Consider the following 17,027-nt stretch of genomic DNA (forward strand, 5'->3'; position numbering starts at 1 on the left):
CGTTATCGCAGATCAAATATCCACTGGTTGTGTTTCAATGTAAGTATCCAATATAACAATCTCCTTTTTTCAACAAGCTTTGAGGGTTACAAATTGCAAGGAGTGTTTTTTTACACACATGTATGTTAATAACGGGGATCCATTTTGTCCATTTTGCTAATAAGGGGGAAACATTTTTACCATTTTATCCAATAAAGGGGATAACTTTTTGTCATTTTGCGAACAAGGGGGATACACTCTGTCCATGTTGCTAATAATGGGGATTTAAATAAAAATAATAATACATTCTCAAACATACAACACAATCAAGGACATTTATACATAGATAACAGGACTACCGCAACTTGGAGAGTTCAGAAGTCAGTTTATGCACAAATTTTAGTTATCATACAGAGACACAAACATGAAAAAACATTGTACAAGCAATACAATGTGAAGGGCAAATAAAAAAGTGAAATTATTAACATAGTTGGCTTGTATAGCCAACTACTCTAATAATCTCACTTTTTTAATCAATAAAACCTTAAGTTTCTCTGTTGTACGTTTAACAGGTGGGCAACGGACAACAAATGAACAAACAACACCATATTTCAAGCAACAAGAAAAAAAAACAGTTATATCTGGAACTGCAAAAATGTACACAAAACAATTCTAATTATCACTGAATGCACACCCTTAGATAAATGTAACTTGTGCTGGTTTTTGAACAGAACACCAGACATATGAAGCTAAGATCAGGAAAAGTTTGCAGTCATTGCTTTATTCACAAATCGAAAGTCAATACTGCACACTGGTGTGTGAAACAGTAAAATCCAGCAGATATCTCAGACCCCCAACATTTTCTTCACCATGTAACCAGGCATGTTGTAGAGGAAAAGACCCAAGATGGCCAGCAGCAGGAGGGCAGTGACGATCTTGATGGTCAGCCACCTGTACTGGTCACATATCAGGTGCTTTGCAGCTTTGAATGGGATGAGGAACCAGAGGAGGGCGATGTCTGGGCGGCTGGTGGAGCACAGAGACAGAATTAGGCAATGCCACCAGAGACAGTCAGGATTCAAAACAGAGAAGGAGGATTGCTACTAAGCACTGATATGATTTGAGGCAGTACCTGCTTACCTCCACACCAGGGAAGATATTCCTTTTAGAGTGTATACTTATGATAGACAGAGGAACGTGTTTGAGTCATATTGCTAGAGAAATGTGACTTGAACGTTGAATATTTACAGGGTGGATTGCCACTCATCAGTCCCCTTGTCTATACTAAGCATAGACACAAGCATAATCACTACATTGTGACTCTGCTGTAAGAAATGGAGGACAAAATCCAGCTCTAAATCTGATACAAGGCTTGTTTTGGCTCCTCAAATGACCTCTCATGCTATTATTTTTTGCACGGATCAAGGGCTGTGGATTTTGTCCAACATCACTTGCATTGAAGTCACATTACGGAGGCATCATTTCACAGCCACAGGATGGAGAGGAGGAATGATTCCAGAGAACAGTAACTCTTTTAATATAGATATGGACACGTGAGTGTGAGCATATTAAGATCTGAACGTAGCCGCCAAGATCGGTTAGATCTTTCTCAGATCTCTAAATTCACATTTACACACACACACACACACTGCTGAGAGGTAACAGAGAGTGTGGTTGTTTTGCAGCTTTATTCACAAATACTGTCAAATTTTGATGTGCAAACGAACATTCATTTATACCAAACCAAAACAGTGCATACGTGACTGGAATATTGATAATTACTCAAGAGTCAGCGTCACTACAGAGATGGATTAATCGCTCGCTTAAATGGAGATTTGGTTGCAAGCTTCAGCTGTAGCTGCTTTCGGTTGTTGCTTGCAGTGTTCTTACAGTCATTACCTCTTTATCAAGTGAAATACACTCTTTATAGAATAAATCTATCAATGCAGAGGGGACAAGGACTCGTTTGACTGCAACGAGTTGTTTTGGGGGGAAAAAATCAAGCGGTGTGTGTGTTGCCTTTGGCTCGTCAGACCCTCTGAATGCAGACTAACGAGTCCACACCAAGTCTTTACTTCCACTTTGACGCTCGGCTCATACAATGACTTATTGTCTATTTAAATTGTAACACTTGTTCTAAAATGCTATCACTGAAGAGAAACTGTGGATATAGAGAAAGAAGAGAAGGGGGGGGATTAGAAGCCATCTGGATAGTGAAACTGCTGGAACCTTCTCCAGATGTGTCTGAGCGAAACATCTCAAGCTCCCAGCATTTTCTTGACCATGTAACCAGGCATGCTGTACAGGAAAATGGCCAGCAAGGCCAGCAGCAGGAGAGCAGTGACAATCTTGATGGCCAGCCACTTGTACTGGGTGCAGATCAAGTGCTTAATGGCTTTGAAGGGAGTGAGGAACCACAGAAGGCTGGTGTCTGGGCGGCTGGAGAGATTAAAAAAACAAAAAAACAAAACAAAAAAACAAACACAGATGTTCAGAAACACACACTTTTAGCTTTATGGATCTAATGTTGCTCTCTTCTGATGTATTTAAAAAAAAAAATGTAAATATAGTTGAGATTACTGATACAAGGACAAAGCAAAAGTCAGAGAAACAATTTACAGTATATTGAGAACTTAAAGACGACTCACAAAAAGATATGACAAGCAACTTACCATGTAAAGAAAGAAGATCGTAGCGATAAGTCCAGAGCTTGGTTGAAGTAAATGCAAATAAGTGTCTTTCCTCAGTTCAGGAAATTGCTTATTGAGGTTTATTTTTATTCTTTATTATAAGTCACATTATAAATGTTTAGGAATTTGTTTATGCTTGTTTTATGATTGTTAGGAAACCCATGTTCTTTGGTTTATGAATGATTTATCTTTGTATTTAGTCATGTGTTTATGATGATTTATTTATCATAGGATTTATTTTGTTATTTCTGGGCCTTTTCCGCATCAGACCACGTTTTAGTTTTGCGTGTCCATGTGTTTTCAAGGGTGAAAAGTAGCCAAGCCATTGAATAAACTGAACAACGGAATTAAAGGGGACCTATTATGCACATTTCCAGCTCTATATTTTTATCCTGTGTCTCCACTAGAATAGCGTTTCCTGTTTCAAAGTTTTAAAAAAATCCTTATTTATCTTATACTGGTCCATTATGCAGCCTCTCAGTTAACTTCTGTCTGGAACTCACCGCTTTAGCCTCTGTCTCTTCACGGCCCCGTCCCTTAAAAGCCCCCTTTCTTGTGATTGGACCATGTATTCTGACTGTACAAACACACAACTTCCTAACTTTATTCACTGATTTTTTTTTTTTTTTATCATGTTTTATGGTGAGTTTTATTTGTTGCTTAGCTAGTTAGCTCAGTTAGCAGCAGCAGCTAGAGGTCCTCTTAGCTACAGCTGACTCTGCTCGGGCCGGGACAATTGTTTATACCTCTACCAAGGGAGATTTGGATGGTTTTCAGGCCCCCAGGTGGGGAGAGTTAGATAATAGGACCCCTAACTGCAAGGCTAAAAGCAACAAAATAAAAAGCATAATAGGTCCTCTTTAAGAAAAAATAGATAAAGAGTGCTCAGTAATAAAAATGTGGGTAGCGGGGTGATGACAGAACATCCTTCATACTTGGGTTTCTCCAGTGGATCTGGTTCGTTTCGTCCTTCACCAGCTGGGCTCCTCTCTGCCTCCTCTCCTGTCAGAAGGTGCAGCTCTGCTTCCACTTTTCCCTAAAAGCACAACAAAAACATGTGCTTCTAAGCTATTGTCCAGCTCTTCATACATTCATCCAGCTTTTTACTTTTGATCCCGGCTATGACAAACATTACGGGTTACATTTTACTGTCGCTTACCGTGAGCTCGAACTCGTCCTCTTCATTTCTGGCCACAAATGGCCACCAGCCTTTGATCCTCTTCTGTTTGAAGATGGAGACCATGGGCATCTCTCCTTCATTTGTCACCATATCAATGCTGCACTGCTTGGCGGTCTTCGCACCACGTGGGAAACGGTTCAGGTCCAGCTCAATTGCACCTATAAAAGAGACATCATTGAACACGATGGGAATGATAAAGAAGTAGTGGATGGACAAAGGTCCAATGAGCTCCACTGTAAGATGTACCGAAAGCCAAATGTTAGCATAAATGACTGTTCGCCGCACCTAAGAAGTCGTCCGCTGAGAAATGGTCAGCGTCCCACACTTGCAGATTGAGGCGAGCTGGGATCTTGTACTCGGTCTCGTCCCAGGCAAACATGGACTCTTTTTTGGAGATGACGATCTTCTCCTCAGCCATGAGGTAGTCAAAGGGGTAGACGAAGCGCCAGTTGAAATTGCCCTCCCCGGTGATGGAGTGGTAGTGGACGTCTGTGTCCTGCTTGTCCTCCTGCTGCCCCTTCAACCAGCTGTTCCAGTACAAGGTGAAGGATAGATTCACAATATTTAACAAAGCAGTGTTTAAAATAATTGGTTGTTTTCCTCACCATCCAAATCACACAAAGCTTATAAGTACCCTCGAACAAATATGTCACTGGATTTCTCGCCGGTGAAGATGTCGTCATCCTCCAGAACGACCTCATCTGTGTTCCAGACGATCACCCTCAGTTCAAACCTGCACACAAGCGTTGATTAAGCATTTATTTCCATAAAAGCTCTCCTCTGGCTGTTGGATTAGCTACAACTGTGTAGCGTGTATACAGAGAACATACTTCTTTGGTTTCCTCGGTGAAATGTCAAGAGCAGGACCAGGCGCAGTCATGTCCTTAGGGAACATATCCACCCACATCTCAATTCTCCCCTGAAAGTGAATGAACACGAGGAGATGTTTGGTCTTAAAGTATGTGTAAGAGCCTTGACTGAAAGGCAGCAATTGAGCCAGCGCGAGCACACCGAAGGACGTACTTGTTCAATTCCCGGTTTGTCAGGGTGGAGCAGCGGCCTGGTTTCCACGTGTTCTGGGACGAGTTTGCAGCCGACCTTTGGGATTTCCTTCCAGTGCTTCAACACGGTCAGAGCCAGATGTTCCTCCGTCTGCTTCTTCAAACCTGAGGAAAACCAATTGGTCAATACTCGTTTTTTAGTCACACGCAATTCTCTGCTGCTCCAGAGAAACACCAGTTAAGTACAGAGATAGTTGTTTCTTGCGCCATCACAGATAATTAGTTTAATGCAGTGGGAGAAACAAAAAGGGTTCGAGTGAAATGGTCGTTTACCGTTTTCATCCTCTATCTCAGTTGGTGCCATGAAGACCCGGTTCTCCACCTTCACTCTTCCTCCGGGGCCGTAGTGAGGACCGTCGAGCTTGCCGTCCTTGCACAGCTTAGCCAGGATTTGTGTGGGTTTCAGTGGGTCTCGCCACACGTTGTAGCCATGGCTACGGTAAAGCGCAAAAGTAGTCACAATTATATAAATCTCCATTACAACTGGCCAACATGGCAGTAAAATAGAATATTTGGCTGTTGATTCTTACATGGCGTAGTTACTCGCAATGCCACATGTGGCTCTGTGTTTGCTGTAGAAACGGTTCTCGAGGTCAAGTTTGGTTTCTCCGATCAGATCATCGGTTCCCACCAGGTCCCAGTCATAAATCGACACGGTGAGTGTGGAATCCATCGGGAACGTGGCCTCCACGTCAAAGGATCTGATAAGATGAGAAATACATCGTTTGTCTGGTTTTCATGTACATTAAAAGAGTTGGATCATATAGTACCAATACTCTGATCAGAAACAAAGAATTTCCACTCACTTGCCGAACAAAGGGTTCAGCTGTTTTGAGATGTAGTTCTCTTTGTCCTTGATCTCTGACTTTCCCAGTCTGATTGCGATGTATGGATCGGCCTTCCCGTTAATGTCAGCTGGATGCAGATCAGTTGCCTACCAAAGAAATCGGACAAATTAAGAACAAAATGAATGCTCTCATCATCTGAGACATCGACGACAGTATTCACATTATACTGTAAAAAAGGTCAGAACATGTACCCTGATAACGTAGATGCGGACGAGGACATTGATGGGGTCGTTGTGAGGAATGTTCTGAAACATTCCCATGTTGGAGTCGAAGCTCATGTCTCTGGGCATGTCATCCGACACTTTGTACATGCACAGTGAGCCCTAAAGGGAAATAGTTAAACAATAAAATACTTGACCATCTATCAAGCAATTGTTCAACATGTATTTGTCTGTTTCCAATTAAATAACTATGAACTGAAGTTTAAGTTGAGTCATTATAGAGCACCGCTACACAATCTGTGATGAGCTCCTCATGAGAATAACTCAAACATTGTGTTCTTACTTTGAATTTTCCAACAATTCTGTCCTCATCCGTCACGTTTTGGTCGTCATCATCGCCGCCTTTCCCCCGAAACAGGTTAAAACTGTGGAGCCAGTCCTCAAAGCTGTCAAATTCACTCTCCAGTTCCTTCGGGTACACCTACACACAGAAATGATCAAAACATCCATTCATTTTTAATATGTTTTTCTCAGAATGTGGCACTTTTATTCGGGATGACACTAACCCTAACCCACACTGAATGAGAATTGCTTCAGGCTGTGGCGTAGACACAGAGACCCGTACCTTCAGCTCATCCAGCTTCGGCTTCTTCTTCTCAAACGGATCCTGCATCTTCTTCTTCTTGCCTTTTCCTCTCTTGGTGCCTTTTACGGGAGAGTCATCAGGTTTGATATCTGAGTACAGGTTAGTGGTGAGGACAGCGTGAAGAAGGGGGGGATGAAGGAACAGAGCACTCAAGACATGAATTCCACATGAAAGTTGCCAGAAACCAGTTGTTATTGCATATGACAAGCATACCAGTGAATTATATACTACTGAAGTATATAGTTCAGTGGGGATACTTGGTGGTGCGACAGGAACCTCCAGACAGGCCACTGTGTTCTTGAAAGTAAAGAGAAGCTCACGATTGTTTCCTTTCATTACAATTCACAGTGAGGTCGTGAAGTGCAGTATACTACATTTGCACGCATGATATATCACTAAATTAAATGCCTGTCGTCAAACTGCATTATCTGTGGGTTTTTTTTTCATTTTTTCATTGACAACTTTCATGGTAGGCATACGGATGATATGCACGTGTGGGAGAGGAAAAAGGCGGCGGTCGCACGTATGGAAATTTGGATTCATGTCAGCATCTACACATGGAGGCATTCTCGGGCTAGGAGGATCTAAGAGGTTCTCTACTGCACTGTAGAAGAAAACGACAATCAGAGTTAGTCAGCTCGTGAAAAAAAAAACAACACAAACATGAACATGCATAAACAACAGAGAAACTATTATCTGAGAGCATTTGTTGTTGTTTCTCATCTCTGTCGTATGACTTCAAAACATCACAGATTTGGCAATCCGCCGTATCAAGGCAAAGAGAACTTGCGGTAACTACTTGGCACAGAGGTACACGAAAGCATGCATGTAAAACTTTAAATGACAACAGGAAACAAACTCTCTGGCTTTACCTCCGCCGTCTGCAATGTCCATGTCATCTTTATCCTCTGAATCTGACAGAGCAGCTTCCTGAGCCTTGAGAGCCTGTGGGAGCAGAAGGTAACATCTCAACCGGATCCATCAAGAAGAACGAGATCCAAGTTTAAGAACTGAGTTCACTCAAAGACTCAAACTGGCCGTGCCGTTTTCCTGTTACTCACCTCTGTCAAAGTTTCAATGGAGGCAAAATATTTGGACCACCAGTCCAACATGCTCTCGTCAAGTTCCTCCTCTTCGATCTCATCGCCCTTCTTCCTCTTCCTCTTTTTCCCCTTTCCGTCCTTATCATCGTCCTTTTTATTTGTTTGTTTGTTTTTTACACAAGATGCAATAAACATAGTTAAGCTTCAGGGCTTTTGCAACAGCACAACAAATCTTTAAAAAGCACTCTGCTTACCTCAACTTTGACCACCGCATCAGAGCACTGGGTAGAAAAACAAATTGCGTAATGTTACATAATGTGACGACTTCCTTCAGCGCAAAATGGTTTTCATAAAAAATAGGCTGCTGTTTGTCCTGTCTGTAAGGCTGTCTGTTCTAAATGTGCCCTTTCTGAGAATGACTCTTTGAATCAAGGTTACATAAAGATTTAAAGACAGGACTCACAGAGTCTAGCTTGACCACAGTGTCCATCTTCTTACAAGACGGCTCAGTTTCCATGCTGATGACAATAATTTCTTCTGAAAGATGGAAAGATAACAAGGTGAGGGAAGTTCATCAACAAAGCACAATTTAGACACATGGCCAAGGCAAAGTGCCACACAGGGACACAGAAATACATTTAATATTAGACATTAAGAAAAAAAAAGGTTGTGTAGTGCTCTTCTTTCTTGGTGTTTGGACTTTGGTTTATGTTGTTCTTCATTAACAACAATGTTGTTAATGGTTTTAATACCTGTTGTGGAGTAGTTGTTGGCCTGCTTGTCTGTTGCCCTGTAGATGAACTTCCGCAGGCTGGTGACAGCGTTAGAGCCAACCAGAGTGTAGCGGCCAAAAGCCCTGCAGTCCACCACTCGGATGTTCAGCGGCGGGTGAAGCAGCTCATTCTCAGGCAAATCCTGACACACAAAATCCAGAATTAATTTGGTCGATGACAGTCATTTATGTGGGAATTTCTTTTTGAATATCAGCAACACACTCAGTGCGTGTTTTCCAGTGCATTTGGCATGAATATGATCTATTGGATAAATTTAAATGACAAAATACCACTTCAAACCACTTGACAAGGGTGCTGAAGTTGGGGTTTTTCTTGTAGTTGGGAATGAGGGCAGACTGTACTCCCTTTCCGGCACATTCGATGTCCACACGAGGCCGATCCACCTGGGCCAGGTTCACCCTCTTCAGGTCCCTCAAGCCCCAGAACAAAACCTGAGAGTTCGGGAGGTTCAGTGATTTTGTTGTTGTGGTACTTTCATTTTCTTACTGAAAGACGTTAGAGCTGAGACGAAGTCTTCACCTCAATCCTGTATTTGCTGAGCACTGGTCTGATCCCCAGCGGTACAGGCAGGATCGGGCCTCGGTCCATATCCGTGGGACCGTCTATGGGAGGCAGGTCAGCTTTCCCATTGGGGCCAATCTAGCTCAAGACACAAGCGATCTTTAACTTTCAATACGATCGGTTAACTTTAGTAAACAGTCCCCCTGTGTATCTGACAGCCTGACCTGCAGCAGCTCAAAGGCTGCCAGCATCTCTCCGGCGCTGCAGTTCCCACGGTAGATCTGATAGTACTCCAGTTGCGGAGGGAAGCGTGGCGGACCGTAGTGCTCGTCCGCCATCTTGACCACAGGCTTGGCGAATGTTCTCCCCATGAAGTCGGCTTTACCCTGGAAGCATAGGAGCAAAAGAAACCTTGAAGACATCCGCACCACAAAACACGAATTCTGGTTTGAATATTTGAAAGAATGGTCTTTTTAGCCTACCATTTCCAATCCATCAGAGTTCAGATAACATGGTCGCTTATGGTGCAATCATTAACTATTTGATTTGTCCTGTCAGAAGGAAGAAACATGGCTTGGGATGCGCATGTTTCTAGGGAGGCTAAATAAAAGAGCATGGAAGGTAAAAGTAAAACAAAAAACAACATCGCTGGAATAACCAGTGAACTGCAAAACAGACGTGTGTTTATGTGCCTTTTAAGAACATACAATATGAAATCTCTCTTGCAGTTAGTGGTTATAAAGAGTCCCAATTCTCTGTCGGCCACATACAGAGAGCACAACATTTAAGTTAAAGGGATGCAACAGGTCTAAGTTGATCAAGGAGGGTCCATCAATCCTTATGGACGTTGCTTACTCCTCTTGCATGCCTTTTCTATACAATCTACTCTGCACACATTGCAGTGCTGCTACAGTATACCAAGCCATCAGAATCCACACTCTACTTATCCACAGGGTCATCCAAAGCAATGGTGTTATTGCCAGGAGCAAATGTAGAATTGACAGTCAGCAAAAGCATTCTTTCAAATACAAATCATATCAGGTTGTCATTAAGGCTAACAAAAGTGGCTTAGGTCTTGTATTAATAACAATATAAAGTAACATCACACGCTGTTGTTTTTAGACTCATTAGGTGACATGTTTACTCTCACATCTCAACTGAAAGACAGGCAGGCTCTTAAATTATTAGGATGATAAGGAAGGACGATTGCTATCTGGAAACTCAAGCTGTGTGAAGGCAGACTATTCGCTCACTTTGACACAAATGGAAAGAGACGGGCGTCTCTGTTTTCGAAACCACTCTTACCACTGTGTCTTGATCATAGATCTCAATGACAATAATAGGAGGGTCGTCTCTCAGCTCGGTGGCCTCTCCAAACAGCTCCACGTTCTCGAAGACGAGCAGCTGGTCCCACGTCGGGCACAGCGTCTCAGCCAGCACCTAGACGTAGGCAAAAAAGGAACTGATGAAGATTCGAGATCTGTGATGCACCGACTCACATTTTCAAGCTGACGGCTGACTTCCTGAAAAACATCCTGAATGCTCACCTCAGTGACCTGGCTTTGGGTCGAGAAGAAGACTCTCGCGAAGGGATCAGACAGACCTGTGCTATCAGCAGCAAACAGGCTGCGAGCCTGGTACATGTGGACCCTCAGCTGGAAGATCTGCTTCACTGTGGATGGATTAAGATTCTCAATATCAACCATATACCTATACTCAATCCGTTCCATCAAAGTACAGAGATTTGCAGAGGTGATATTAGAATTACCCTAACATAATGGCCCAAAAACATGGTGGAGAAGGTGATTTATCATTGTTTTGTCAACTGATAACACACATAAAATTAACAAATAATAATGGAAAAAAAATGGAATTGGTCAACGGTCTTACTCATGTATGTGAGGCTGATGGGAGGCGAGCACGGCATGCCAGGTCCTCTGGACAATTTATTTTCTTCGAATCCATTGGGCAGGCCGCACAGGTAGTCTTTACGCTGTTTACTCAGACCCAGCCACAGATAAATCTCTATCTTGGCCTGCACTGTCCAGCCGGCAGGCCCGAAACCTTTCTTACCAGGGATCTTTAGTTTGTGAGGGGAAAGACAGCACCATTACAGAAGCTGCAGCATTCCAAAAAAAAGATTTACTACATTCAGTGTAAGCTCACCCTGAGAAAGATTGTCTTGACTTTGCCGCAGTCCTTCCCTTTCTCCTCCTCTACGGTGGAATAAAGAAGGTCTTTGGAGGGAACGCGTGCATAAGCGATGCGCTTCCCGTTGCTTATCATCCATATGAAAACATCGGGAACGCTGTGTTGAGGCTGCAGAGAGAATGAAGGCTCACATCATCATCACATCAACACGAAAGGACCAAGGTGAAACGAGCAGGCACAGCAGATACTGTTTGTAAAAGGCAGACATGATTGCTGTAGATCTCACCTCGTCAGCCAGGAAGCGCAGCTTTGTGAGGAAGTTCTGAGCCAGCTTGATTTTATCTCTCACCGTGCTCTTCTTCACCTGCGACCTCATGGCTTTAGCTTGCTGGCCGATGCTCTCCTGCACCCGGAGACAGCAGAGCATTTAGCGAGACAAATATTAATAACAAACAAGCAGAAGAGAAAAAAAAAGCAACAGCTCCTTTTTGGTTGACGTACCACTTCTGACAGGCACAGCTTCAGTCTCTCCCTGTCAAGTTTAGTTCTGCCAGACTGGTTCGTATCCTTGTTCGCCAGCGCAAGAAACTGACTGGAAGAAGTGGCACTCAGTCAGTGATGAAGACTCTTTTAACCTATTAGACTGTTCAAAATGACTACAAATCCCAGTTTAAAAAAAGTTTGGACACTATGGATCTTCTCACATTGTGTGTTGCATCTACACATTTTTACAAATAAACAATAATGTTTACTAGTTTGCATGTGAACAATCTTGTGTTTGTCCTGATTTCAATTGAATATAAATCGAGAAAGATCTTAAAAAAAGATGCTTAACATAGAGTTCCAACTTTTTTTGAGATCACGGTTTTAAGTTTCATGATCACACACTTGCAGCCCTGGCTGAGCTCCTCCAGGACGCCTCTCAGTCTGCGCTCAGGATAGGTCTTCTCCGTCTTAATGATCTCCTGCACATCATTCAGTCCATCCTCCTGTAAAGAAAGATGTCGACACTAAGTGAGTACAATTTTACTGCAAATTAATAGTGCGTACTAACTTTGTCTAATACTTTGCTCATCTAGTTATTGATAAAGTGTGAGTCTTGCCAGTTTGTCTGCAATGTTGTCGATGATATTGGCGTTGTACAGCCTCCTCCTCTGGTCCTGCCACCAGCTCTTGATGTAGATACACGGCTTCCTCTCAAAATATGGCAGGTGGAAGTAGTTTCTGATAATACAAATGAGAAACACATTAAAATGCATAAAAAAAGAAAAACTGTGATGCTGAATGAGGTGCAAAAAGGGGAGGGAAGAAACTCTGATATGCAAACTTCAAAAGACACATGCACTGTTAACTAAATACTATTTGTTTATTCATTTTGTTATCATTTGCACCAGTGGTGGTGGTATTTTTGCTCTGACCGATCGGTGATGACAGGTTTCATTGGAGGGGTAGTCGCCACTGAAGTCAGATCCCCGTCGTCGTCCATCTCCTCCTCGCTGGAGTTGTGGATCAGTTCAGTCTCCTCCTCTTCACCGTCTCCTCCCCCCTTCTTCCCCTTTGTTTTTGGCTTGCCAACCCCGTCAATCTCGTTCCCGTAATAACCTGTCACATGGGTCACACTCTTAAATGTCATTATTACTTTAAATGGAAATGATGTGTTTAAACATGTTCCCTTTCCTTTATTTGGCGTCTCAATAACTCACAGATACAGAAAGTTTGGGAATTGGTCCAGTAGATCCCTTTTGGTACCTATATGAGTCATTCAGGCCCAATAATATGGAATAATGGGGCCAAGTTTAACCTGTAATGGCTTGTGATCAATCGTAAATCAAGCTCAGCGGTAGAGATTTTTACAAAAAATTAAAATAAAAGCACATTTGTCAGTGCATTATGCTCAAAATTAGAGTGAAAATTAGGAAAATTAGATAATGAGAAGATAATGGAAAATACCTATGGTGAGCTCAAAGTTGATGGGCTTATCACCAATCTTTCTGTCGATCATTGTCGCCTCCAGGAAAGAGCCGAAGAGGAAAAACTCCTCAACCTTCCCGGTAGCGGTCTGAAAAAAAAAAGAAAAAAAAAAAAAGAGAGACAAACCAGTGTGAGTTGATGTGGGTAAACATGGCCTCACTGTCTTAAGCGAGAAACTTACTAACTTAGACAGTAATAGGAGACTTTACTCGACAACTTTTGACTGGATGACATAAAGTAACGTAGGGACGACCCTGTCATACAAGCTGTTGGACAGTGCCAATGGTATCCCTAGGGACTTGGGATAACAGTCCCACTGTGCTCATCTGAGTTTGGTGTGTGACTTACATTGTCCACCAACAAAAAGAAGCTACATTAATGCTGAAGGCAAATTAATAATGCACAAGGTGGGCTAAATAAAGACAATGAATAATTCATAACAACCACAGCACAATGACCTGTCAGCAGGACTGACAATTAACTTCCTCTGCATGGCTGCCCATCCAGGCAGGGACCCACCTCTGAGATGTTGGGTACTCCCTCCAGCTGCACCTCTGTGGAGCTGGTAATGTCAGGTGAGGACGGGTCCAGGATCTCCATGCCCAGGCTGATGAGCAGCCGGGCCCTGAAGGACACGCCCTCTCCGAGCCCCTCGTTTAGCTCCTGGTACTCGTCCATCAGGGTGTAGGTACGAGTGGAGCCGTACATGTTGACCCAGGCAGGTCCCAGCGTGGGAAGAAAGCCTGAAGGATAAAGAATAAATAGGATTTGTAATTGATAATCTACTAATTATGGATATTGCAAATCCAAAATCCAATTAAATTCAGTCTTATGAGAGGATATTTAGTGATCAAGCTGATTAACCTTGTTGTTTTTTGTGAATACACAATTATTATGAACATGACGCCTGCAACATGAAAGGTGAGAAGAACCGTAGTGTCCCAGAAGCAGAGTTGACAATTGACTGAGGAGGAAAAAAAATGGAAATAAAAAAATTATATGTCACCTTTGTCTCCATCATTAGAAAGCGTCCGTAGGTCCAGGAAGTGTGTTCCTATAGCGACATCGTTCACTTTATCCGAGTCGCGGATCTGGATCTTCATGCGCTTGCACAGCGGTGGAAACATCTCTGTGAAAACAAGCTGCTCGTTCCAGATGGGCTCGTAGCAGCTCTTCTGAACTGACGTTTTCCCCTGTAATCACACATTACAATCATAAGGACACGTGAATTAAGTCAGAAATTGTACTGTCAAAAACAGAGGGCAATGAACGTTTCAGGATCCTTCATACTACTGACCTTCTGCCCAGCAAACTGCACTTGAACATAAGGATCGACCAGGTCCTTGTTCTCTCCTATGAAGGCCTTTTTGACATTGGCCATGATGCTGGTGTTCATTCTGGGGAGTCCCTCAGCTCTGTAGATCTTCAGATAATAACGAGCCCACTGTCTCTCTGCAGGCACCCCCTCTGGTAATAAAAGGTTGCTGTAACAGAAGTTGAACACAGTTAGTTCATAACAAACAGCTTCACATCTGAGCTAAAAATGCTTTTCTGCATTACGTCAATTGCTTGAATCGAACATTTTGAACATTTGCAGTTATTGCACTCCCAAACAACACTATTGGTCCATCTCTGCAAAGTTCACCAGGATTCCTTGTCCACAATAATAAAGAATAACGTTTAGATAGAATTTAGTTACCCCTCTATGTCATCTTCATCTGTTTCATTGGCCTTGTGTGGAGTCTTTATAGTGTCTCCTTTGGCCACAACTGCAATATCACACTTAACGTAGCCTTTACAGCCCGCTGAGATGTCATCGGGGTCAGACAACAAAGCCCACTTGTGGTAGAACTGATGTTCTGCAAGACAGACAAAAATTCACTAAAATGTCAGTACAACATTTTTTTTTTTTTTTGATAAGAAAGCTGATTTCAATGGTTCTTTACCAGGCTGGGAGTAGATTGTGCCGACGTCCAGCTTAAAAGATCCAACCAGTGTTCCACTGCGCAGAAGATTTTTGGAGTGAATTACCTAAAGGGTTTCAGGTCAGGGAGACAAACATGGCGACATTAGATACAGTTGTCTTATCTACACAAGCAATCATATGAATCAGTTTAATGCAACTCAACTTACAGACACTTTCAGGATTTTGTCGAACATAACATCTGGAGGGACGTGGAAGTCGAACACGAAATACTGGAGAAAGAAATAGTTAATGACACATTGTTAGCATGTGTGTTTGTGTGCAAATTATTGCATTTTGTTTGAATCTATGTTTTACACAGTGTCCCAGCTTTTCAGGGTTGGTGATACACTATGTTGTAATGACTGACTTCATTGTAGTACGGGCAGTTGGTTGATTCCTTCATCGAGGTGTACTTCTTATCTTCTCCGATCTCCACGCAGACCATTGGATCCATGTTCAGGCCCACCAGCTGCCTGGCTTCAACCACTGTCACGCTGACCTGCAAATGAAATGATCAAGAATGTGACAGACTGATTATGTACCAGTCGTGACTTAAACTTAAAATCAACAAAGCAATTTTATCATATTCTCAAAAAAAAAGGTCAGTAAATCATCAACACAGGCTACAATGATTAAAGATCTGGAACAATACAATGATTGGTAAGACTGATCTTACTTGGTAATCTACTGGTCTTCCAGAACTGGGCTCCATCTTTATGTCTGGTTTTGATCTGTAAGCCAATGATGTCAGACATTAGTAAGACCCTTTAGATGGATTCACATGATGTTTAGAAGGCAGTCGTGCACACAGAAGAAACAAGCTCGCCTCTTATTTGAGACATTGTCGGTGACGGCTGTGACTGAGGCCAGCGAGATGGTGTCGGGATCTGGGCCTCCTCCCATGAACATGCCCTGACGATCCAGGTTCTCCGTCTCGAGAATAGCTGGCTCATCTGGAGATCATATGAAGGACATGATAAAGTCAAATTGCAGAGAAATTAAATGCCTAAAAATGGTGACAGTGAAAGCTTTCAGTTTTACAACAGCAGTCCTGCTCAGACATTTGGTTTTATTTTGAAGTCCACTCTGAGGTTTTCCTTTTTTTGTAAAAGTTGGTGACAAATTATGACAAGTGGAAATGGTCAAACATAACATTTAAAATTAGAAAGAAGATGACAAAGATGATGATAAAATATAATACTTGGTGAATACATTTCAGTCTACTGCAAGATTGGTCAATTGCATTTTTCACAATAAAACTATCTTTGGTATTTTGGTTTAACTAACTGTTCTCAAGTTGGCTGAAGCACTTTGAAAGGAGTTGTAAGCCAATATGAGTTTGTAATATTAGCCAGGACTTCCTGCTTATTTGACCTTATCTTCTGTCATCCATCTTAGCTACTGATACCTCCATTTCTGTCCTCCTTGTGTCCACGGTGCTTACTGCGCTTCATGGCTCAAAACAATCCTTTATTTGCTCTGCAGAGAAATTGAAAGAGACAACAGGTTTGCACTCTGGTCAAGGAAACAGTCCTGTCTGTTTGTTGATGCAACAAGCTGAACATCTCTTTAATAACCTGCTTTTAACTAGTTGAAAATCCAGGGAAGTTGACAAGCGTTTTATGCACGTTAACTCAATTCCAATGCATGTTTTGTTGTCAGAACCCCACTTTAACGGCCTGAACAGGAGAGTAAAGCCGAGACAAACAACTAAGCCGCGACACTCTCCTCTGATGTCTTAGAGATAGAAGGAGGTTGATAACTAATTGCTATCAGGTTGCTGTCAAGCAGAGCAACTGGAAAATGCCTAAATATTTAAGAGCATCTAAATCATTGAATGCATTTTTATTTCTAATCCAAAAACGTATGAGTTGGGACGCATATTTAAAAATGCCAGAACCAAATTCATGTAGATCATCGGCGTTGTCATTTTAAGAGGGATGACTGCGTGCCACCAGCGCCTGGTTTAGCCTTCAAAAGGAGCTTTCAATTATTCAAATCAGCTGACCTTAATACATAAACAGGATACATTTCAC

The 17,027-nt window shown here is 42.4% G+C and overlaps 1 protein-coding gene across 1 annotated transcript; it reads right to left on the reverse strand.

Annotated features, from left to right (window-relative positions):
- Positions 1-1,028: 1,028 nt before the first annotated feature.
- On the reverse strand, positions 1,029-16,470 carry LOC119005210 (otoferlin-like). The gene is made up of 41 exons (XM_037072775.1): positions 16,400-16,470; positions 15,818-15,944; positions 15,668-15,722; positions 15,359-15,490; positions 15,159-15,221; positions 14,972-15,056; positions 14,725-14,884; positions 14,323-14,509; positions 14,032-14,218; positions 13,545-13,768; positions 13,005-13,113; positions 12,473-12,656; positions 12,158-12,278; positions 11,943-12,043; positions 11,556-11,646; positions 11,341-11,457; positions 11,070-11,222; positions 10,794-10,983; positions 10,451-10,575; positions 10,209-10,343; positions 9,128-9,289; positions 8,922-9,041; positions 8,672-8,833; positions 8,361-8,523; positions 8,072-8,145; positions 7,863-7,889; positions 7,627-7,758; positions 7,438-7,510; positions 6,545-6,654; positions 6,263-6,400; positions 5,950-6,081; positions 5,717-5,844; positions 5,441-5,611; positions 5,184-5,344; positions 4,873-5,015; positions 4,680-4,768; positions 4,484-4,582; positions 4,135-4,376; positions 3,829-4,007; positions 3,605-3,705; positions 1,029-2,418 (listed from the first exon to the last, which is right to left on the reverse strand). Exons 1-41 carry the CDS (start codon positions 16,443-16,445, stop codon positions 2,238-2,240), a joined length of 5,379 nt encoding a protein of 1,792 aa, XP_036928670.1. The 5' UTR covers positions 16,446-16,470; the 3' UTR covers positions 1,029-2,237.
- Between the last annotated feature and the right edge of the window lie 557 nt (positions 16,471-17,027).

The sequence above is a fragment of the Acanthopagrus latus genome, chromosome 16 (assembly GCF_904848185.1).
Source record: "Acanthopagrus latus isolate v.2019 chromosome 16, fAcaLat1.1, whole genome shotgun sequence".
Taxonomy (NCBI): domain Eukaryota; kingdom Metazoa; phylum Chordata; class Actinopteri; order Spariformes; family Sparidae; genus Acanthopagrus; species Acanthopagrus latus.

What these genes read in the sequence shown, in the direction of transcription:
- LOC119005210 (XM_037072775.1), bottom strand. Translation starts at nt 16,445, where the DNA reads ATGAAGCGCAGTAAGCACCGTGGACACAAGGAGGACAGAAATGGAG. An exon ending in AGTGACATATTTGTTCGAGG is followed by an intron (nt 4,377 to 4,483) that starts GTACTTATAAGC and finishes GTACTGGAACAG; the next exon opens with CTGGTTGAAGGGGCAGCAGG. An exon ending in AGGACGAGTTCGAGCTCACG is followed by an intron (nt 3,706 to 3,828) that starts GTAAGCGACAGT and finishes TTGTGCTTTTAG; the next exon opens with GGAAAAGTGGAAGCAGAGCT.